At 45.5% G+C, this 24,361-nt stretch overlaps 1 protein-coding gene across 1 annotated transcript in view; it reads left to right on the top strand.

Annotated features, from left to right (window-relative positions):
* The window catches only part of LOC138670822 (retinol dehydrogenase 16-like), a 68,421-nt gene that overhangs the window by 25,417 nt on the left and 18,643 nt on the right, over window positions 1-24,361 (top strand). Inside the window, exon 2 of the mRNA XM_069758516.1 lies at window positions 2,665-2,989. Coding sequence (XP_069614617.1) covers window positions 2,677-2,989 — 313 coding nt within the window. The 5' untranslated portion in view covers window positions 2,665-2,676. The remainder of the gene's footprint in view (window positions 1-2,664; window positions 2,990-24,361) is intronic.

The following is a 24,361-nucleotide window of genomic DNA, read 5'->3' as shown; positions in this document are numbered from 1 at the left end:
CTACCGGACTGTGATCTTCACAACCTTATGACACGCAGTAGGCTCTCTCCTCGCTTGTAGTAAAGAGGCCGAAGATGTGGTGCTAATGATGGAAACAATAGGACAGGACTGTGAGGTGAGTATTCATTAAAAATAAAAACTTATACCTTGCAATATCAACTTTGCGACTTTTTGAGGCATAGTGACCTTTTGGACCTGGACGCTGCTAGAAGTTAAGGAGCAAGTGGCAAGCAATGGTACTGTATGTCCGGAGCAGTTTACAATTTTTTTCCTCAGCCCTGTTCCAACTTACACATATAAAGTGGGGAAAATAAGTATTTGATACATTGCTGATTTTGCAAGTTTTCCCACCTCCAAAGTATAGAGAGGTCTGTGATTTTTATCATGGGTACACTTCAACTGTGAGACAGAATCTAAAAAAAAAATCCAGGAAATTACATTGTATCATTTTTTCCATAACTAATTTGCGTTTCATTGTATTAAATAAGTATTTGATACAATAAAAAACAGAACTTAATATTGGGTATAGAAACCTTTGTTTGAAATTAAAGAGGTCAGATGTTTCCTGTAGTTCTTGACTAAGTTTGCACACAGTGAAGCTGGATTTTTGGCCCACTCCTCCATACAGATATACTCTATCTCATTGTCATGCTGGAAGACCCATCCATCTTCAATGCTCTTACTGAGGGAAGGAGGTTGTTGGCGAAAATCTCACGACACATGACCCCATCCATCCTGCCCCCTTTGCAGAAAATACACCCATACTACAAGGTTGTGACAGTGTTCTTGGGGTTGTACTCATTCTTCTTCCTTCAAACACGACGAGTGGAGTTGATACCAAAAAGTTCTATTTTAGTCTTATCTGATCACATGAACTTCTCCTATGCCTTCTCTGGGCTATCCAGATGGTTATTGGTGAACTTCAAATTGGCCTTGACATGTGCTGACGTGAGCAGGAGGACCTTGGGTGCCCTGCAAGATTTTAATCCATGATGGCATAGTGTGTTACTAATGGTAATATTTGAGACTGTGGTCCCAGCTCTCTTCAGGTCATTGACGAGGTTCTCTCATGTAATTATGGGCTGATTCCTGACCTTTCTCAGAACCATCCTTACCCCATGAGGTGAGATATTGAATGGAGCTCCAGACCGAGGAAGATGAAGTCATCTTTTCTACCATTCTCTAACAATTGCACCAACAGTTGTTACGTTCTCACCAAGCTGCTTACCTATTGTCCTGTAGCCCATCCCAGCCTTAGGCCGGTTTCACACGTCAGTGGCTCTGGTACGTGAGGTGACAGTTTCCTCACCTATCGGAGCCACTGACACACGTAGACACATTAAAATCAATGCATCTGTGCAGATGTCATTGATTTTTTGCGGACCGTGTCTCCGTGTGCCAAACATGTCGGAGACATGTCAGTGTTCGTGGAAGCGCACGGATTACACGGATTCATTAAAGTCAATGGGTCCGTGTAAAACACGTACCGCACACGGACGTTGTCCGTGTGCAGTCCGTGTGCCGTGCAGGAGACAGCGCTACAGTAAGTGCTGCCCCCCCCACTGGTGCTGAAGCCGCCATTCATATCTTCCCTGCAGCAGTGTTTGCTGTAGAGAAGATATGAATATTCCTTTTTTTTTAAAGTTTCTCGTGTTTAAAATAAAGCTCCATGTCCCCAACCCCCTCCCACCCCCTGTGCGCCCCCCCCCCCCCCCGCTGTTCTTAAAATACTCACCCTGCTCGCTCCCTCGCTGGCGCTGCTTCCTGTCCTGGCCGCACCTTCTACTGTATGCGGTCACGTGGGGCCGCCGATTACAGTAATGAATATGCGGCTCCACCTCCCATAGGGGTGGGGCCGCATATTCATTACTGTAAATGAGCGGCCCCACCTGAACGCTGCTGCAGGGAAGATATGAATGGCAGCTTCAGCACCAGATGCTGGTGTGTGTGGTACCCAGCATGGTGCGTCTGGTACCCAGTGGGCACACGGGCGGCACACGTGTGCCGCACGTGTGCCACACTGATGTGCCACAAACGCACCGGCACACGGACACGGATAATTCCGGTACCAATTTTTCCGGTACCGGAATTATCTGGACGTGTGAGACTGCCCTTATGCAGGTCTACAATTTTGTTTCTGGTGTCCTTAGAAAGCTCTTTGGTCTTGGCCATGGTGGATAACATGTATGTGAGAGCCAGAATTCTTGCTGGTTGGTAGATGATCAAATACTTATTTCGCACATTAAAATACAATTTATTTACAAATCATACAATGTGATTTTCAGAATTTTCTTTTAGATTCTGTCTCTTACAGTTGAAGTGTACCTATGCTAAAAAGTTACAGATCTCTCCATTCTTTGTAGGTAGGAAAACTTGCAAAATTGTTAGTGTATCAAAAACTTATTTTCCCCACTGTATCTGTATTACAAACAAAGCTACAGGACATATCTAGTTTGAAACCTGGAGACTGCCGATACTGCAGTCATAGTAGCTTGCACACGTTCATAATTTAATTCTATTGGCCAGATTTGTTTTTTTTGTACTCCCCTTTAAGTGCTATATCAATGAAAAAATGAAAAAAATGTGTTTATTTGTATAGTTGATTAATATATTGTTCTATATACAAACACCATTCTGTTTTAATACCGTTTTGTATCGCCATAGGACCTCGTCACCATGTGGCTCCTTCTGTTGGTGCTCCTGATTCTGATCTTCCTATACAGACGACACAGATATAGTCTGATCCTGGAGAATCTCACAGACAAATATGTTTTCATCACGGGATGTGATTCTGGATTTGGAAATCTGCTGGCAAAACAGCTGGACAAGCGTGGGATGAAGGTTTTGGCAGCTTGTCTGACTGATAAGGGGGCAGAGGAGCTAAAGAAGGAGACATCAACCAGATTGCAGACAATACTTTTAGATGTCGCTGACAGCCAGAGTGTCAGCGCTGCAGCAGAGTGGGTCAGTGGTATTGTCCGAGATAAAGGTGGGTCACAAGAATAGACAGACAGCAACTGTTTACATTTCACAAGAAAATACTCATTGATTTTAATTTAAACATCCATCACAATTGTTTTGATATTAAAACATGAACCATTGATTGCATGGGCAGTTTTATTAAATTGCAGTTATTCTATAACTTAAGGTACCGTCACATTTAGCGACGCTGCAGAGATCTAGACAACCATGCCGATCGCTGCAGCATCGCTGTGTGGTCGCTGGAGAGCTGTCACACAGACAGCTCTCCAGCGACCAACGATGCCGAAGTCCCCGGGTAACCAGGGTAAACATTGGGTTACTGAGCGCAGGGCCGCGCTTAGTAACCCGATGTTTACCCTGGTTACCAGTGTAAATGTTAAAAAAAACCAAACACTACATACTTACATTCCGGTGTCTGTCGCGTCCCCCGGCGTTCTGCTTCCCAGCACTGTGTAAGCGCCGGCCGTAAAGCAGAGTGGTGACATCACCGCTGTGCTCTGCTTTACGGCCAACGATGAAATAAAGATCTGGCCTTCTAGCTCCGACCAGCGATGTCACCGCAGGATCCTGATCGCTGCTGCGTGTCAAACACAACGATATCGCTAGCCAGGACGCTGCAACGTCACGGATCGCTATCGTTATCGTTGTTAAGTTGTGAAGTGTGAAGGTACCTTTAGTGTATTGTACACCTAGTTATCTCCGGGCAGGACTTCTATAGCAGTACAAACATTGCTGACATAGGGGACCTAGCAACCTGCCATTATTGGAACCCTGTGGCCATGCTAAGTGGATTTGGGTGTGTGGCTTTCTGTCTAACCAAGTAGATGCCTTGGCCACCTAATGGGTTACATTTAATGTATGTGATAGGAGCTAACACTGATAGCTGTATCTGGTGGCAGCTGTACAGCGCAGTAGGCACCCATGTATGGCGTATGCTCATCAGGAGACTATAATGCATACATGCTGACACAGAATCTTAAGGGTATGTTTCCACATTCAGGAACCGGCCGCTCTTTGGACTCAGCACATGTTTGCTCCATCCAAGGCGCTGATGGCTTTTGAATGCAGGTGATTCCACATGTGTTCACTGAACCATGCGGAATCACCGAGCCCAATACAATGGACAGGAAATTTATCTTTTTTGGGGAAAAATAAAAAATAAAAGGAAAATCCAGTCCTGTTGAGCCGGTCTCCAAAGTTTTCTATTTTCCTTGATGTGAGGCCAGGGTGAGGCCGGTGTCTGAGCATAGAGATACTGGGTGAGCTGGAATCAAGTTTGTATATATGAATAGTTATCCTGATCAGTCGACCCTTTAGATAACAAGACATTCTTAATTGCTCACAATTTTTCTTTACACTCAGACAATCCATAACTCCTAAGAACCACATGTTTGCAGTGAACATAGCATTACATAAAGCAGTACTCTTTTTTCTTTTTTTCTTTTTTTAAAGACATCTGTTACCAGGTAGCCTTTTGCTACCCCATCTGAGAGCAGCATAATGTAGGAACAGATATCTTGATTCCAGTCATATGTCACTTAACCCATTACTTGCCAAATTAGAAATTTTCATTTTACGGATTTTTCAGAAAAGGGCGTCCCAATGAAATCATTCATTTTACAAACACAACACAAAAAATTGGACCTAATTATAAAAATTATAAAATCTTAGTTGCTAGAAGCAAAAGATTAGGAGTCCCCAAAAAAGGACATTGGTAGATAATGGGTTAATTACACTAATAAAATCCCTATTATCTGCTGCAGACCTAGCAGTTTTCCAAATTCTTAAGCTTTAGTCACACTAAACGACTTACCAACGATCACGACCAGCGATACGACCTGGCCCTGATCGTTGGTAAGTCGTTGTGTGGTCGCTGGGGAGCTGTCACACAGACAGTTCTCTCCAGTGACCAACGATCAGGGGAACGACTTCAGCATCGTTGAAACTGTCTTCAATGATGCCGAAGTCCCCCTGCAGCAACCGGGTAACCAGGGTAAACATCGGGTTACTAAAGGGCCGTGCTTACTAACCCTATATTTACCCTGGTTACCATTGTAAAAGTTAAAAAAAAACACTACATACTCACATTCTGATGTCTGTCACGTCCCACGCTGGCGTCCACAGGGTTAAAACTGCTTTCGGCAAGAGCGCTGCTAATAATAATAATAATAATAATTTTATTTATATAGCGCCAACATATTCCGCAGCGCTTTACAAATTATAGAGGGGACTTGTACAGACAATAGACATTACAGCATAACAGAAATACAGTTCAAAACAGATACCAGGAGGAGTGAGGGCCCTGCTCGCAAGCTTACAAACTATGAGGAAAAGGGGAGACACGAGAGGTGGATGGTAACAATTGCTTTAGTTATTCGGACCAGCCATAGTGTAAGGCTCAGGTGTTCATGTAAAGCTGCATGAACCAGTTACCTGCCTAAGTATGTAGCAGTACAGACACAGAGGGCTAATACTGCATAAAGTGTATGAGAACATGATGCTAATGCACGCGCTGCTGCCGAGAGCTTCCCTGCACTGACTGTGTCAGCGCCGGCATTAACAGCGGTGACGTCACCGCTGTGCTCTGCTTTACGGCCGGCACTGACACAGTCAGTGCAGGGAAGCTCTCGGCCGGAGCGCGTGCATTAGCAGCGCTCCTGCCGAAAGCAGTTTTAACCCTGTGGACGCCGGGGGACATGACAGACATCAGAATGTGAGTATGTACTCTTTTTTTTTTTTACTTTTACAATGGTAACCAGGGTAAATATTGGGTTACTAAGCGTGGCTCTGCACTTAGTAACCCGATATTTACCCTGGTTACAAGTGAACACATCGCTGGATCGGCGTTACACACGCCGATCCAGCGATGACAGCGGGTGATCAGTGACTAAAAAATGGTCCTGATCATTCCCCAATGACTAACGATCTCCCAGCAGGGGCCTGATCGTTGGTCGCTGTCACACATAACGAGATCGTTAGCGGGATCGTTGCTACATCACAAAAAGCGTGACGTTGCAACGATATCGTTATGTGTGACTCCAGCTTTAGCTCTGTATAACTCCCTCCCCACCACTGATTAGCAGCTTTCTGTCCATGCACAATGTACACAAAAAAATGTTAATCACTGATGGGGGCAGGGTTACACAGAGCTCATGAATATGCTTGACTACCTGGAATGAGAATCTGCTGCTGATAAAACTGTGGTTTTATCAAAACTGCACCAGTAAGTGATACATACAGTATATACTCGTGTATAAGCTGAGTTTTTCAGCAAATTTTTTTGTGCTGAAAATGCCCGCCTCAGATTATGCATGAGTCAGTTTTCCCAGAAAGCCAGCGGGGGAACAGTGGAGCAGCGGGTCACAGAGGTAGGAGCCGGCAGCTGTTGCTAAAACCTGTGCCCACTGCTAAAGAGAAATTAATATTCATTTCTCTTATAGCGCTCACAGTGACACCCGCAGCCGCCGCCTTCCAGAAGACATCCTACTCACCCTCCAGTATGAACTCGCAGCATCTCATTGGTCCCGGCGCCCTCGCAGCATGTCGATGGTTTTGGCTTTCAGCAGCTCTTCCTGTGCTGAGCGATCAAGTGGCACCGCTCATTAAGGTAATGAATATGCACGCATCTTCACTCCCATAGGCGTGGAGGGCATATTAATTACCCTAATGAGTGGTGCCACATGATCGCTCAGCACAGGAAGAGCTGCTGAAAGACGGAACAAGATGCTGTGAGGGCACGCTGGAGGGTGAATAGGATGTTTGTTTTTTTTGTAATAGGAAGCATGCATACAAGGATGGGAGGGGGGATGCACGCATACCAGGACAGCAACAGGGGAGCCACACATACCAGGACAGCTACGGGGGGGAGCCACGCATACCAGGACAGCTACAGGGGGAGCCACGCATACCAGGACAGATATGGGGGAGCCACGCATACCAGGACAGCGATGGGGGAGCTGTTGTGAGTTCTGTGGCAGGGCTCCCTCCTGTGGTCACAAGTGGTACTTCGGCTGATTCTCTCTGTGAGCTTCTGTTGGTGGAGGGAAGTGGTACTGCGGCTTCTGAGTTTCCTCCCTCAGGTGATCTGGTGAGGTCGTTAGGTGCTTCTCTACTTAACTCCACCTAATGCTTTGATCCTGGCTTCCTGTCAATGTTCCAGTGTTGGACTTGCTTTTCCCTGGATCATTCCTGTGGCCTGCTGCTCTGCATAGCTAAGTTCTTCTTTGCTATTTGTTTCCTATTTTTTCTGTCCAGCTTGTCTAATTTGTTGCTGGAAGCTCTGGGACGCAGAGGGTGTACCTCCGTGCCGTTAGTTCGGTACGGAGGGTCTTTTTGCCCCCTTTGCGTGGTTTTCTTTAGGGTTTTGTGTAGACTGCAAAGTTGCCTTTTCTATCCTCGCTCTGTTAAGAAAGTCGGGCCTCACTTTGCTGAATCTATTTCATCTCTACGTTTGTCTGTTCATCTTAACTCACAGTCATTATATGTGGGGGGCTGCCTTTTCCTTTGGGGTATTTCTCTGAGGCAAGGTAGGCTTATTTTCTATCTTCAGGCTAGTTAGTTTCTCAGGCTGTGCCGAGTTGCATAGGCAGAGTTAGGCGCAATCCACTGCTGCCTCTAGTGTTGTTTGGAGAGGATTAGGGATTGCGGTCTGCAGAGTTCCCACGTCACAGAGCTCGTTCTATGATTTTGGGTTATTGTCAGATCACTGTATGTGCTCTGACCGCTATGTCCATTGTGGTACTGAATTGCCTTTCATAACAGGGAGCCATGCATACCAGGACAGGATGGGGACAGCCACGCATACCAGGACAGGGATGAGAGGACAATGCATACCCGGCTTATACTCAAGTCAATAAGCTTACCCAGTTGTTGTGAATTCTGCTTCTGGGCTCCCTCCGGTGGCTGTAGATGGTAATGCAGTTGTGCCTGGACTGCAGGATTGGACAGGTGTATCTGCTAATTCCAAAGCTGACTGGGGTATTTAGCTTTGCAGGACTCATTAGTCCCTGCCAGTTGTCAATGTTCTATTGCCAGTATTGGTTCTCTGCCTGGCCTCTCCTGCCTGCTGCCATTTCAGCTTAAGATAAGTGTCTGATTCTTTTTCTTAGGCTCACAGGCTGTGTGTCTATTTTTTCGTGCGGCTCATAGTTTCTATTTTGTTCCAGCTTTGACTGTCCTGTTGTTTTTCTCAGTCTGGTTGGATTCGCTGGAGTTGCAGATATACTCTCCCCACCTTTAGTTAGGTGGTGGAGTTTTTGTATTTTTCTGCTGTGGATATTTTGTAGATTTTGTGCTGACCGCTCAGTATCCTGTACTATACTTTCCTATCTAGGTAGAAGTTGCCTCCTTTGCTATATCTGTTTTCCGCCTGCGTGTGTCTTTTCCTCTCCTACTCACCGTCATTATTTGTGGGGGGCTGCCTATACTTTGGGGGTCTACTCTGAGGCAAGTCAGTTTTCCTATTTTCTATCTTTAGGGATAATTATTCCTCCGGCTGTGTCGAGGTGTCTAGGTCTGGATAGGCACACCCCACGGCTACTTCTAGTGTCTGTGATAAGTTTAGGGTTAGCGGTCTGTATAGTTACCACTACTCCAGCAAAGGTTATTTCATGTTGTTCCAAGGCCGCCTGATCATAATACCCAGTTTTCCGTAGCAAAATTAGGTGCATCGGCCTATACTCGGGTCGGCTTATACTCAAGTATATACGGTAATTAGAATAGGGGTCTCTGTCACTACCTTATGCTTCTTTCAGATTAGGTGACAAAACCTGTTGACAGATTCCCTTTAAAATCTTAGCAGGATATGTGGGTCACTTAGTGTTAAAAACAAAAATGTTGTCTAATATTGTCTTTAACCCCTTCCCGACCTTTTACGCCACGTAGGCGTCATGAAAGTTGGTGCCAATCCGACCCATGACGCCTATGTGGGGTCATGGAAAGATCGCGTCCCTGCAGATCGGGTGAAAGGGTTAACTCCAATTTCACCCGATCTGCAGGGACAGGGGGAGTGGTACTTTAGCCCAGGGGAGTGGCTTCACCCCCCCGTGGCTACGATCGCTCTGATTGGCTGTTGAAAGTGAAACTGCCAATCAGAGCGATTTGTAATATTTCACCTAAAAAACTGGTGAAATATTACAATCCAGCCATGGCCGATGCTGCAATATCATCGGCCATGGCTGGAAACACTGATGTGCCCCCACCCCACCCCACCCCACCGATCTCCCCCCCAGCCCTCCGATCTGTGGTCCGCTTCCCTCCGTCCTGTGCTCCGCTCCCCCGTCTTCCTGTCTGCTCCCCCCGTGTTCCTATACCCCCCCCCCCGTGCTCCTATGCCCCCCCGTGCCCTGATCTCCCCCCCTAATACTTACCGAGGCTCTTGGTGGCCGTCCGTCTTTTCCATGGGCGCCGACATCTTCCAAATTGGCGGGCGCATGCGCAGTGCGCCCGCCGAATCTGCCGGCCGGCAGATTCGTTCCATGTACATTTTGATCACTGTGATAGGTTTTATCACAGTGATCAAAATTAAAAAAAAGTAAATTAAACCCTTTATCACCCCCATAGGTAGTAACAATAATAAAATAAAGACAATTTTTTTTTCCACTACAGTTAGAACTAGGGTTAGGGTTAGGGTTAGGGAATGTGCACACGTATTCTGGTCCTCTGCGGATTTTTCCGCAGCGGTTTTTATAAATCCGCAGTGCAAAACCGCTGCAGATTTATCGTGGATTTACCACGGTTTTCTGCAGATTTCACTGCGGTTTTCTATTGGAGCAGTTGTAAAACCGCTGCGGAATCCGCAGAAAGAAGTGAAATGTGCGGAATGTAAACCGCTGCGTTTCCGCGCAGTTTTTTCCGCAGCATGTGCACAGCGTTTTTGTAAACTCATGGGAAACTGCGGCGGAATCCGCATCGTGTGCACATACCCTTAGAATTAGGCTATGTGCACACGGTGCGGATTTGGCTGCGGATCCACAGCGGATTGGCCGCTGCGGATTCGTAGCAGATTTCCATCAGCTTTACAGTACCATGTAAACTTATGGAAAACCAAATCCGATGTGCCCATGGTGCGGAAAATACTGCGCTGTGTTGTATTTTCCGCAGCATGTCAATTCTTTGTGCGGATTCCGCAGCGTTTTACACCTGTTCCTCAATAGGAATCCGCAGGTGACATCTGCACAAAAAACACTGGAAATCCACGGTAAATCCGCAGGTAAAACACAGTGCCTTTTACCCACGGATTTTTCAAAAATGGTGCGGAAAAATCTCACACGAATACGCAATGTGGGCACATAGCCTTAGGGTTAGGGTTGGAATTAGAGTTAGGGTTGGAATTAGGGCTAGGGATGGAAATAGGGTTAAGATTAGGGTTAGGTTTATGGATAGGGTTAGGGGTGTGTTGGGATTAAAGTTGTGGTTAGGGTTGGGATTAGGGTTAGCGTTTGGATTAGGATTATGGTTAGGGTTGGGATTAGGGTTAGGGGTGTGTTGGGGTTAGGGCTGTGGTTAGGGGTGTGTTGGGGTTAGGGTTGTGATTAGGGTTATGGCTAGAGTTGAGATTAGGGTTAGGGGTGTGTTGGGGTTAGTGATGAAGTTAGAATTGAGGGGTTTCCACTGTTTAGGCACATCAGGGGTCTCCAAACGCAACATGACGCCACCATTGATTCCAGCCAATCTTGCGTTCAAAAAGTCAAATGGTGCTCCCTCCCTTCCGAGCCCCGACGTCCGCCAAAACAGTGGTTTACCCCCACATATGGGGTACCAGCATACACGGGACAAACTAGGCAACAACTATTGGGGTCTAATTTCTCCTGCTACCCTTGTGAAAATAAAAAACTGCTTGCTAAAACATCATTTTTGAGGAAAGAAAAATGATTTTTTATTTTCACGGCTCTGCGTTATAAACTTCTGTGAAGCACTTGGGGGTTCAAAGTGCTCACCACATATCTAGATAAGTTCCTTTGGGGGTCTAGTTTCCAAAATGTGGTCACTTATGGGGGGTTTCTACTGTTTAGGCACATCAGGGGCTCTGCAAATGCAACATGATGCCCGCAGACCATTCCATCAAAGTCTGCATTTCAAAGCGTCACTACTTTTCTTCCGAGCCCCGGGGTGTGACCAAACAGTGATTTACCCACACATATGGGGTACCAGCATACTCCGTGCAAACTGGGCAACAACTATTGGGGTCCAATTTCTCCTGTTACCCTTGTGAAAATAAAAAATTGCTTGCTAAAACATCATTTTGAGGAAAGAAAAATGATTTTTTTATTTTCACGGCTCTGCGTTGTAAACTTCTGTGAAGCACTTAGAGGTTCAAAGTGCTCATAACATATCTAGATAAGTTCCTTGGGGGGTCTAGTTTTCAAAATGGGGTCACTTGTGGGGGGTTTCTACAGGTTAGGCACATGAGTGGCTCTGCAAACGTAACATGATGCCCGCAGACCATTCCATCAAAGTCTGCATTCCAAAACGTCACTACTTCCCTTCTGAGCCCCGACATGTGTCCAAACAGTGGTTCCCCCCCACATATGGGGTATCAGCGTATTCAGGACAAACTGGACAACAACCTTTGGGGTCCAATTTCTCCTGTTACTCTTGTGAAAATAAAAAATTGCGGGCTAAAAAATAATTTTTGAGGAAAGAAAAAGGATTTTTTATTTTCACGGCTCTGCGTTATAAACTTCTGTGAAGCACTTGGGGATTTAAAGTGGTCACCGCACATCTAGGTTAGTTTCATGGGAGGTCTAGTTTCCAAAATGGAGTCACATGTGGGGGAGCTCATATGTTTAGGGACACAGGGGCTCTCCAAACGCGACATGGTGTCCGCTAACGATCTGATGATCGCTCCCATGTAGCTGAGCCGATCGAGATGTGCCAGCTTCTGGCCTCCCATGGAGGCTATTGAAGCACGGCAAAAGTAAAAAATCACCCCCCTTTCGCCCCATTCAAAATAAAACAATAAAAAAATCAAACCTACACATATTTGGTATCGCCGCATTCATAATCGCCCGATCTATCAATAAAAAAAAGGATTAACCTGATTGCTAAATTGCGTAGCGAGAAAAAATTAGAAACGCCAGAATTATGTTTTATTGGTCTCCGCAACATTGCATTAAAATGCAATAACGGGCGATCAAAAGAACATATCTGCACAAAAGTTGTATCAATAAAAACGTCAGCTTGGAGCGCAAAAAATAAGCCCTTAACTGACCCCACATCATGAAAAATGGAGACGCTATGGGTATCGGAAAATGGCATAATTTTTTTTTTTTAGCAAAGTTTGGAATGTTTTTTCACCACTTAGATAAAAGAGAACCTAGACATGTTTGGTGTCTATGAACTCGTAATGACCTGGAGAATCATAATTGCAGGTCAGTTTTAGCATTTAGTGAACTTAATAAAAAAGCCAAAAAAAACAATTGTGGGATTGCACTTTTTTTGCAATTTCACCGCACTTGGAATTTTTTTCCCATTTTCTAGTACACGACATGGTAAAACCAATGATGTCATTCAAAAGTACAACTCGTTTAGCAAAAAATAAGCCCTCACATGGCCATATTGATGGAAAAATAAAAAAGTTATGGCTCTGGGAAGGAGGGGAGTGAAAAACGAACATGGAAAAATGGAAAATCCCAAGGTCATGAAGGGGTTAAGCTGTGGTGGGCACTTAAAATTAGATATGTGATTGATATTTGATGTCCCCCTTTATATGTTCACTATTGCACCAACAAGGCCTGTAGTGTTGCAGTGTTGGTCTTTTGAAATTGCTCTTCTTGCATTATTTATTTATTTTTATTTTAGCCCATGCAGAAGCTTAATATTTATTCATTTTACTCAACTACTGTATACTGCCCCATCATATTCCACAGCACTTTAAAGACTACATTATCACTGTCCAATCTGGATTCCATATCAGTATATCTTTGAAGTGTGGGAGGTACTGTGGGGGAAATAAGTATTTGATCCCTTGCTGAATTTGTAAGTTTGTCCACTGACAAAGAGACGAACAGTCTGTAATTTTAAGGGTAGGCTAATTTTAACATTGAGAGATAGAATATCAAAAATAAAATCCAGAAAATCACAATGTATAAATTCTATACATTTATTTGCATTTTGCAGGGAGAAATAAGTATTTAATGGTTTGTAGGGGATCAAGCGTTCTGACTCCTACAGACCAGTTAGACGCTCCTAATCAACTCGTTACCTGCAATAAAGACAGCTGTCTTACATAGTCACCTTTGTAAAAGATTCCTGTCCACAGACTTAATTAATCAGTCAGACTCTAACCTTTACAACATGGGTAAGACCAAAGAGCTTTACAAGGATGTCAGGGACAAGATCATAGACCTGTACAAAGCTGGAATGTGCTTCAAAACCATAAGTAAGATGCTGGGTGAGAAGGAGACAACTGTTGGTGCAATATTAAGAAAATAGAAGAAATACAAAATGACTGTCAATCGACATTGATCTGGGGCAGCATGCAAAATCTCACCTCGTGGAGTATCCTTGATCATGAGGAAGGTGAGATATCAGCCTAAAACTACACGGGGGGAACTCATTAATGATCTCAAGGCAGCTGGGACCACAATCACCAAGAAAACCATCTGTGACACATTATGCCATAAAGGTGTAAAATCCTGCAGAGCCCGCAAGGTCCCCCTGCTCAAGAAGGCATATGTGCAGGCCCGTCTGAAATTTGCAAATGAACACCTGTATGATTCTGTGAGTGATTGGGAGAAGGTGCTGTGGTCAGATGAGACAAAAATTGAGGTCTGTAGCATTAACTCAACTCGCCAAATACTTATTTCCCCCACTGTAACTAGAATACTTGGGGAAAAAAACAACGCAAACACGAGGAGAACATGCAAACTCCTTTCAGCCTTGCAGATGTTACTATCTATATAAAAAGGAAAATCTGTGTGTGGTAACCCGTTGAATATAAAAAACACATTTTTCTCCCGATTTGAGTAAAATTTTGACTAAAAATACTGCGAACATAAAACTCGAAATCTCCCCCCCTTCAGGAGACTTTTAACCCTCAAATTTAGGCTCTATAGAAATAAAGGAGACAATGGGTGTCTGTGTGTTGAATGTAAAACCACAGTTTTTGCCCAAAGGGTCTTAAAGAATTAAAGCAACAGTGCCCAAAGAATAGCTCTTAAAGGGGCAGCAACCATATAGTCACCAACATGGGGCAGACTTATAAGTTGCTCTAAAGTCTTTAATTATAGCAACGGCATAAGAAACTGGGGCCATATTTATGAGAATTGCCTCACAGTAAGGCCGGCGTCACACTCAGCGTAAGACAATACGGTCCGTATATTACGGCCGTAATACGCTGAAAAGTCCACAAAATAGTGGTCCGTAGCTCCTCCGTAGGGAGGGTGTGTCAGTGTATTTTGCGCATGGCATCCTCCGTATGTAATCCGTATGGTATCCGTACTGCGTGTTTTTCTCGCAGGCATGCAAATTCGACATACGGCTATACAAGGGATCCATGTGTAAAAAAAAAAAAAAAAACATATATACTGTGTGTGTATATATATATATATATATATATCTATATCTATATATATATATATAGATATAGATATATATATATATATATATATATATATATATGTGTGTGTCAGTAGACACATATATGTATATATATTATTACATCATATAGCGCTAGAATTTTGCTATCTCCTTCCTAAACCCGACATGATATGAGACATGGTTTACATACAGTAAACCATCTCATATCCCCATTTTTTTTGCATATTCCACACTACTAATGTTAGTAGTGTGTATATGCAAAATTTGGCCGTTCTAGCTATTAAATTAAAGGGTTAAATGGCGGAAAAAATTGGCGTGGGAATTTTCTCAGCCAGAGTAGTAAAGCCAGTGACTGAGGGCAGATATTAATAGCCTAGAGAGGGTCCACGGTTATTGCCCCCCCCCGGCTAAAAACATCTGCCCCCAGCCACCCCAGAAAAGGCACATCTGGAAGATGCGCCTATTCTGGAACTTGGCCACTCTCTTCCCATTCCCGTGTAGCGGTGGGATATGGGGTAATGAAGGATTAATGCCACCTTGCTATTGTAAGGTGACATTAAGCCAAATTAATAATGGAGACGTGTCAATTATGACACCTATCCATTATTAATCCAATAGTAGTAAAGGGTTAAAAAAAACACAAACACATTATTAAAAATTATTTTAATGAAATAAAAACAAAGGTTGTTGTAATATTTTTTTCTACACTCAATCCATCTGAAGACCCTCGCTCTGTAACAAAGAAGAAATAATAAACCAACAATATACATACCCTCCGAAGATCTGTAAAGTGCCACGATGTAAATCCATCTGAAGGGGTTAAAATATTTTGCAGCCATGAGCTCTGCTAATGCAACGTTGTTCGTGGCTGCAAAACCCCGGAGAATGAAGGTAAAGTAGGTCAATGACCTATATTTACCTTCATTTGCGGTGAGGCGCCCTCTGCTGGTTGTTTCTAGATCGTGGGAACTTTCCTAGAAAGCTCCCAGGCTCGAGTTCATATGAGGACAACCAGCAGAGGGCGCCTCTTATGAACTCGAGCCTGGGAGCTTTTTAGGAAAGTTCCCACGATCTAGGAACAACCAGCAGAGGGCACCTCACCGCAAATGAAGGTAAATATAGGTCATTGACCTACTTTACCTTCATTCTCCAGGGTTTTGCAGCAAGGAGCAGCGCTGCATTAGCAGAGCTCCTTGCTGCAAAATATTTTAACCCCTTCAGATGGATTTACATCGTGGGACCTTACAGATCTTCGGAAGGTATGTATATTGTTGGTTTATTATTTTTACTTTGTTACAGAGCGAGGGTCTTCAGAAGGATTGAGCGTAGAATAAATTATTACAACAACCTTTGTTTTTATTTCATTAAAATAATTTTTAATAATGTGTTTTTTTTTAACCCTTTACTAGCATTGGATTAATAATGAATAGGTGTCATAATTGACGCCTCTCCATTATTAATCTGGCTTAATGTCACCTTACAATAGCAAGGTGGCATTAACCCTTCATTACCCCATATCCCACCGCTACACGGGAATGGGAAGAGAGTGGCCAAGTGCCAGAATAGGCGCATCTTCCAGATGTGCCTTTTCTGGGGTGGCTGGGGGCAGATGTTTTTAGCCAGGGGGGGGGGGGCAATAACCGTGGACCCTCTCCAGGCTATTAATATCTGCCCTCAGTCACTGGCTTTACTACTCTGGCGGAGAAAATTGCGCGGGAGCCCACGCCAATTTTTTCCGCCATTTAATCCTTTAATTTAATAGCTAGAACGGCCAAATTTTGCATATACACACTACTAACATTAGTAGTGTGGAATATGCAAAAAAAATGGGGATATGAGATGGTTTACTGTATGTAAACCATGTCTCATATCATGTCGGGTTTAGGAAGGAGATAGCAAAAGTCTAGCGCTGTATGATGTAATAATATATATACATATATGTGTCTACTGACACACATATATATATATATATATATATATATATAGATATATATATATATATATATATATACACACACAGTATATATGTTTTTTTTTTTTTTTACACATGGATCCCTTGTATAGCCGTATGTCGGTTTTGCATGCCTGCGAGAAAAACACGCAGTACGGATGCCATACGGATTACATACGGAGGATGCCATGCGCAAAATACGCTGATACACCCTGCCTACGGAGGAGCTACGGACCACTATTTTGTGGACTTTTCAGCGTATTACGGCCGTAATATACGGACCGAATTGTCTTACGCTGAGTGTGACGCCGGCCAAATTTTGCATATACACACTACTAACATTAGTAGTGTGGAATATGCAAAAAAAAAATGGGGATATGAGATGGTTTACTGTATGTAAACCATGTCTCATATCATGTCGGGTTTAGGAAGGAGAGAGCAAAAGCCGGCAATTCAATTACCGGCTTTAAAGCTATCTAGCGCTGTATGAAGTAATAATATATATACATATATGTGTGTCACTGACATATACAGTTAGGTCCATATATATTTGGACAGAGACAAAATTTTTCTAATTTTGGCTATAGACATTACCACAATGAATTTTAAACAAAACAATTCAGATGCAGTTGAAGTTCAGACGTTCAGCTTTCATTTGAGGGTATCCACATTTAAATTGGATGAATGGTTTAGGAGTTTCAGCTCCTTAACATGTGTCACCCTGTTTTTAAAGGGACCAAAAGTAATTGGACAATTGACTCCAAGGCTATTTCATGGGCAGGTGTGGGCAATCCCTTCGTTATGTCATTCTCAATTAAGCAGATAAAAGGCCTGGAGTTGATTTGAGGTGTGGTGCTTGCATTTGGAAGGTTTTGCTGTGAAGTAAACATGCGGTCAAAGGAGCTCTCCATGCAGGTGAAACAAGCCATCCTTAAGCTGCGAAAACAGAAAAAAAACATCCGAGAAATTGCTGCAATATTAGGAGTGGCAAAATCTACAGTTTGGTACATCCTGAGAAAGAAAGAAAGCACTGGTGAACTCATCAATGCAAAAAGACCTGGGCGCCCACGGAAGACAACAGTGGTGGATGATCGCAGAATAATCTCCATGGTGAAGAGAAACCCCTTCACAACAGCCAACCAAGTGAACAACACTCTCCAGGAGGTAGGCGTATCAATATCCAAATCTACCATAAAGAGAAAGTAAATACAGAGGGTTCACTGCACGGTGCAAGCCACTCATTAGCATCAAGAATAAAAAGGCTAGACTGGACTTTGCTAAAAAAAAATCTAAAAAAGCCAGCACAGTTCTGGAATAACATTTTTTGGACAGGTGAAACCAAGATCAACCTGTACCAGAATGATGGAAAGGAAAAAGTATGGCGAAGGCGTGGTACAGCTCATGATCCAAAGCATACCACATCATCTGTAAAATACGGCGGAGGCAGTGTGATGGCTTGGGCATGCATGGCTGCCAGTGGCACTGGGTCACTAGTGTTTATTGATGATGTGACACAGGACAGCAGCAGCCGAATGAATTCTGAGGTATTCAGAGACATACTGTGTGCTCAGATCCAGCCAAATGCAGCCAAACTGATTGGTCGTCGTTTCATACTACAGATGGACAATGACCCAAAACATAGAGCCAAAGCAACCCAGGAGTTTATTAAAGCAAAGAAGTTGAATATTCTTGAATGGCCAAGTCAGTCACCTGATCTCAACCCAATTGAGCATGCATTTCACTTGTTAAAGACTAAACTTCAGACAGAAAGGCCCACAAACAAACAGCAACTGAAAACCACCACACTGAAGGCCTGGCAGAGCATCAAAAAGGAGGAAACACGGCGTCTAGTGATGTCCATGAGCTCAAGACTTTAGGCAGTCATTGCCAACAAAGGGTTTTCAAACAAGTACTAAAAATAAACATTTTATTTAAAATGATTCAAATCTGTCCAATTACTTTTGGTCCCTTTAAAAACAGGGGTGCACATGTTAAGGAGCTGAAACTCCTAAACCCTTCATCCAATTTAAATGTGGATACCCTCAAATGAAAGCTGAAAGTCTGAACTTCAACTGCATGTGAATTGTTTTCTTTAAAATTCATTGTGGTAATGTCTATAACCAAAATTAGAAAAATGTTGTCTCTGTCCAAATATATATGGACCTAACTGTATATATATACCTATTCTATGTGTCCACATTTATTCCACCTATTCTATTGTAAGCTGTCAGTGTGAGTTTACTGTATACCGCACTGAATTACCGGCTTTTCTTTCTAACACCGCTGCGTATTTCTCGCAAGTCACACTGCTGGTCCGTGTGTAATCCGTATTTTTGGGGCTTCAATAGACTTTCATTGGCGTTTTTTTTGCGCAATACGGTGACAAATGCAGCATGCTGCGATTTTCTACGGCCGTAGAAAGCCGTATAATACTGATCAGTAAAATACGGCAGATAGGAGCAGGGGCATAGAGAATAATTGGGACGTTTGTTAGACGTGTTTTACGGACGTATTTTATGCGCTCATACGTTCGTAAAACTCGCTAATGTGACGCCTAAGATTGTTACAGCCGCAGAGACTCGAACACAATATACGAGCATGCCAGATGCTCGGATAGTACTCGAGCCTGCTCGGATAAGAAGTTATCCAAGCACATTCTCTCATCACCACTGTTAACGCCAAACTAACAAAAAAGAAGAGTTGAAAAAACAAATTTAAAATTCTTAAGATGTCAACTTCAGGGTGAAACTGAAAATGTAACCTTAGCAAGTATAACTAACAATATAATTTTCCGTAAGTGAAGCCACGGGTACATTGCTAGTTTATATATCGTAAATCTGATGATGTTTAGCATTCTATAATGCTGTGCTTGTTCTTTGCTATGCGTACTCATGTATTTCTACTATTTGTTGGTGAAGACAGATGAGGGTAATACTTTGGATGTATGATTTCTATGTGAATGGCCACCATATGACTGAGGATATCATGAAGCTTCATCTGCAAGGACTACAAGGGCTTAAAGGGAACCTGTCAACCCCAAAATCGAAGATGAGCTAAGCCCACCAGCATCAGGGGCTTATCTACAGCATTCTGTAATGTATCCTGAAAGATGAGAAAAAGAGGTTAGATTATACTCACCGAGGGGGCGGCCCGATCTGATGGGCATCGGCAGGGCTGCCACTAGAAATTTCGGGGCCCCATACTGGCAAAAATTTCGGGGCCCCCTTGAGACTTCGCCCAGGCTCCACCCCAGCCCCGCCTCCACCCCTAAAACTGTCCACAGTCCCACCGCTCTCTCTTGGAAAAACTCCACTTCTCACCTATCATACATTAACAGTTCCCATCACCAGATCACACATATAGCCGGCAGCTTTTGATTTGGCCAAAAGATTTTTTAAGCCACCACCATAACACGGTAGACACTTTTGGCCGGGCCATTTATTTTTCAATTTTTAAAATGGCCAATAATATCACATACAACGAACAAATACCACCGCACCATGACCAGACCACATATTACAACCACAGTGATCGAATAATATCACATACAAAGAACAAATACCACTACACCATGATCAGACACCATATTACCACCACAGTGTTGGAATAATATCAAATACAGGGGACAAATACCACAACACCATGACCAGACCACATATTACCACCACAAAGTGACCAAATAGCACATACAAGGGACAAATACCGCAACACCATGTCCAGACCACATATTACCACCACATAGTGACTGAATACTACAATACTGATCAGTAATAAAAAAAACAACACAATACTATCACCATCAGTGCCATTATACACAGGAGATCTGTACTTAGTATGCAGTAGTGTTCAGGTAATAGAGTGATCACCAGTGACATTATACACAGGAGCTCTGTATATAATGTATAGATAATACAGTGATCACCAGTGACATTATACACAGGAGCTCTGTATATAATGTATAGATAATACAGTGATCACTGGTGACATTGTACACAGGACCGCTGTATATAGTATACAGTGTATAGTGTCAGTGTATAGGGAACACACTGACTCACCAGTGACGTCTCTAGGTGAAGTCTTTCATCTTTGTTTTTCATCTTTCATTCAGCACAGACCGCCGTCACTTCATCCAGCCAGGGCTCATCTCTGCAGGAAATAACACAGTTATCTCGAGCTCCGCTTGCAGAACACATTACATAACTTTTCCCAACTTCTACATTATCCCACATGAAGAAAAAAAGGCGACATAGTGTCATTCTACACAGTAACAGGATCGCCCCCCCTATTTAAAACAGTGTCCTTAAAAAATAAAATAAATACAAGACTGCAGTAATATCCCTTAATTTGCCCCTATGGTAATAATATTCCCCATCCTGGGCCCTGTGTGTCTCATTCCTGGCTTCAGCCATATGTTCTCGCTTCCTGACCTCATGAGTATCCATTATGCCCCATATGATCTCCCCATCCTGACCCCTCTGTCTCCATTGTATACATCCTGCCCCATGATCCAATCCTGCCCCCATGTCTTTCATTCAGCCCCGAGTCTCCAATCATGCCCCATATCTCCATTCTTGCCCCACCTGTCTCCAGTCCTGTCCCCAGCGTGTCCAGCATTCTGCCTCAGTGTGTCCAGCATTCTGCCCCCAGTGTGTCCAGGATTCTGCCCCCAGTATCTCCAGTCCTGCCCCCAGTGTGTCCAGCATTCTGCCCCCAGTGTGTCCAGCATTTTGCTCCCAGTGTCTCCTGTCCTGCCCCCAGTGTGTCCAGCATTCTGCCTCAGTGTGTCCAGCATTGTGCCCGCAGTGTCTCCAGTCCTGCCCCCAGTGTGTCCCGCATTCTGCCCCCAGTGCTTCAGCATTCTGCCTCAGTGTGTCCAGCATTCTGCCCCCAGTGTGTCCAGCATTCTGCCCCCAGTGTGTCCAGCATTCTGCCCCCAGTGTGTCCAGCATTCTGCCCCCGTGTCTCCAGCATTCTGCCCCGTGTCTCCAGCATTTTTCCCCCAGTGTCTCCAGCATTCTGCCCCCAGTGTCTCCAGCATTCTGCCCCCAGTGCTCCAGCATTCTGCCCCCAGTATCTCCAGCATTCTGCCTCAAGTGCTCCAGCATTCTGCCCCAGTGTGTCCAGCATTCTTCCCCCCAGTCCTGCCCCCAGTGTGTCCAGCATTCTGCCCCCAGTGTGTCCAGCATTCTGCCTCCAGTGTGTCCAGCATTCTGCCCCCAGTGCTCCAGAATTCTGCCCCAGTGTGTCCAGCAGTCTGCCCCCAGTGTCTCCAGTCCTGCCCCCAGTGTCTCCAGCTTTCTGCCCCCAGTGTCTCCAGCATTCTGCCCCCAGTGTCTCCAGCATTCTGCCCCCAGTGTCTCCAGCATTCTGCCCACAGTGTCTCCAGTCCTGCCCCCAGTGCTCCAGCATTCTGCCTAAGTGTGTCCAGCATTCTACCCCCAGTGTCTCCAGCATTCTGCCCCCAGTGTCTCCAGTCCTGCCCCCAGTGCTCCTGCATTCTGCCTCAGTGTGTCCAGCATTCTGCCCCCAGTGTCTCCAGCATTCTGCACCAGTGTGTCCAGCATTCTGCCCCAGTGGCTCCAGCATTCTACCCCCAGTGCTCCAGCATCCTGCCCTGGTGTGTCCAGCATTCTGTCCCAGTGTGTCCAGCATTCTGTCCCAGTGTGTCCAGAATTCTGCCCCAGTGTGTCCAGCATTCTGCCCCAGTGTGTCCAGCATTCTGCCCCCAGTTCTCCAGCATTCTGCCCCAGTGTGTCCAGCATTCTGCCCCAGTGTGTCCAGCATTCTGCCCTCAGTGCTCCAGCATTCTGCCCCAGTGTGTCCAGCATTCTACCCCTAGTGGCTCCAGCATCCTACCCCCAGTGTGTCCAGCATCCTGCCCCAGTGTGTCCAGCATACTGCCCCCAGTGCTCCAGCATTCTGCCCCAGTGTGTCAAGCATTCTGCCCCCAGTGCTCCAGCATTCTGCCCCAGTGTGTCCAGCATTCTGCCCCAGTGCTCCAGCATTCTGCCCCAGTGTCTCCAGCATTCTGAACCCAGTGTGTCCAGCATTCTACCCCCAGTGCTTCAGCATTCTACCCCCAGTGCTCCAGCATTCTGCCCCAGTGTGTCCAGCATTCTGCCCCCAGTGTATCCAGCATTCTGCCCTAGTGTGTCCAGCATTCTGCGCCAAGTGCTCCAGCATTCTGCCCCAGTGTGTCCAGCATTCTGCCCCCAGTGTGTCCAGCATTCTGCCCCCAGTGTCTCCAGCATTCTGCCCCCAGTGTCTCCAGTCCTACCCCCAGTGCTCCAGCATTCTGCCTCAGTGTGTCCAGCATTCTGCCCCCAGTGTCTCCAGCATTCTGCCCCCAGTGTCTCCAGTCCTGCCCCCAGTGCTCCAGCATTCTGCCTCAGTGTGTCCAGCATTCTGCCCCCAGTGTCTCCAGCATTCTGCACCAGTGTGTCCAGCATTCTGCCCCAGTGGCTCCAGCATTCTACCCCCAGTGCTCCAGCATCCTGCCCTGGTGTGTCCAGCATTCTGTCCCAGTGTGTCCAGCATTCTGTCCCAGTGTGTCCAGAATTCTGCCCCAGTGTGTCCAGCATTCTGCCCCAGTGTGTCCAGCATTCTGCCCCCAGTTCTCCAGCATTCTGCCCCAGTGTCTCCAGCATTCTGAACCCAGTGTGTCCAGCATTCTGCCCCAGTGTGTCCAGCATTCTGCCCTCAGTGCTCCAGCATTCTGCCCCAGTGTGTCCAGCATTCTACCCCCAGTGGCTCCAGCATCCTACCCCCAGTGTGTCCAGCATCCTGCCCCAGTGTGTCCAGCATACTGCCCCCAGTGCTCCAGCATTCTGCCCCAGTGTGTCAAGCATTTTGCCCCCAGTGCTCCAGCATTCTGCCCCAGTGTGTCCAGCATTCTACCCCCAGTGCTCCAGCATTCTACCACCAGTGCTCCAGCATTCTGCCCCCAGTGTGTCCAGCATTCTGCCCCCAGTGTCTCCAGCATTCTGCCCACAGTGCTCCAGCATTCTTCCTCCCGTGTGTCCAGCATTTTGCCCCGGGCCCCCCGGATCGCCGCTCTCAATAATAATAATAAAAAAACTCTTCTTACCTGGCTGCTCTCCCGCGGCGAAGTCGAAGCTCCCTCCACTCAGCTGAATCGCACACTTGCCGGCAACTGACACTGACGTCAGATGCCGGCAACGTGTGCGCTGCGGCTGATGTCAGCTGGCGGCTGTTAACTATTGACGTACGCACCCGCACGTCAATAGTTTTGCCACAGCGCCGCTAAGGGCCCGGTTTAACCTGCTGGTAGGGGCCCGGTGAGCAGATGAGACAGGGCCCAATGTGGGACCCCTCTGCCCACCGGGCCCCATATGCCAGTCAGGGCAGTAGTGTCCTGATGGCGGCCCTGGGCGTCAGGGCTCGGGGCCTCCTATCTTCATAGGATGACATCATCTTCTTGTCTTCACGCTGCGGCTCCAACACAGGGATACTTTGTCTGCCCTGTTGAGGGCAGAGCAAAGTACTGCAGTGCGCAGGCGCCGGGCCTCTCTGACCTTTCCCAGCACCTGCGCACTGCAGTACTTTGCTCTGCTCTCAACAGGGCAGACAAAGTACGCCTGCGCCGGAGCCGCAGCGTGAATACAAGCAGAGGACATCATCGTAAGAATATGGGAAGCGCTGGACCGGACTGGGACGTCCATCGGATCGGACCGGGACAGCCCCTGGGTGAGTATAATCTAACCTCTTTTTCTCATCTTTCAGGATACATTGGGGGCTTATCTACAGCATTACAGAATGCTGTAGATAAGCCCCTGATGCTGGTCGGCTTAGCTCATCTGCGATTTTGGGGGTGACCGGTTCCCTTTAAGAGCATTTTGACAATTTTACAGTTTCTATTAAAATCCA

This window comes from Ranitomeya imitator, chromosome 3 (genome assembly GCF_032444005.1).
Source record: "Ranitomeya imitator isolate aRanImi1 chromosome 3, aRanImi1.pri, whole genome shotgun sequence".
Classification (NCBI taxonomy): Eukaryota; Metazoa; Chordata; class Amphibia; order Anura; family Dendrobatidae; genus Ranitomeya; species Ranitomeya imitator.
This window is presented reverse-complemented; position numbering and strand designations above follow the sequence as displayed.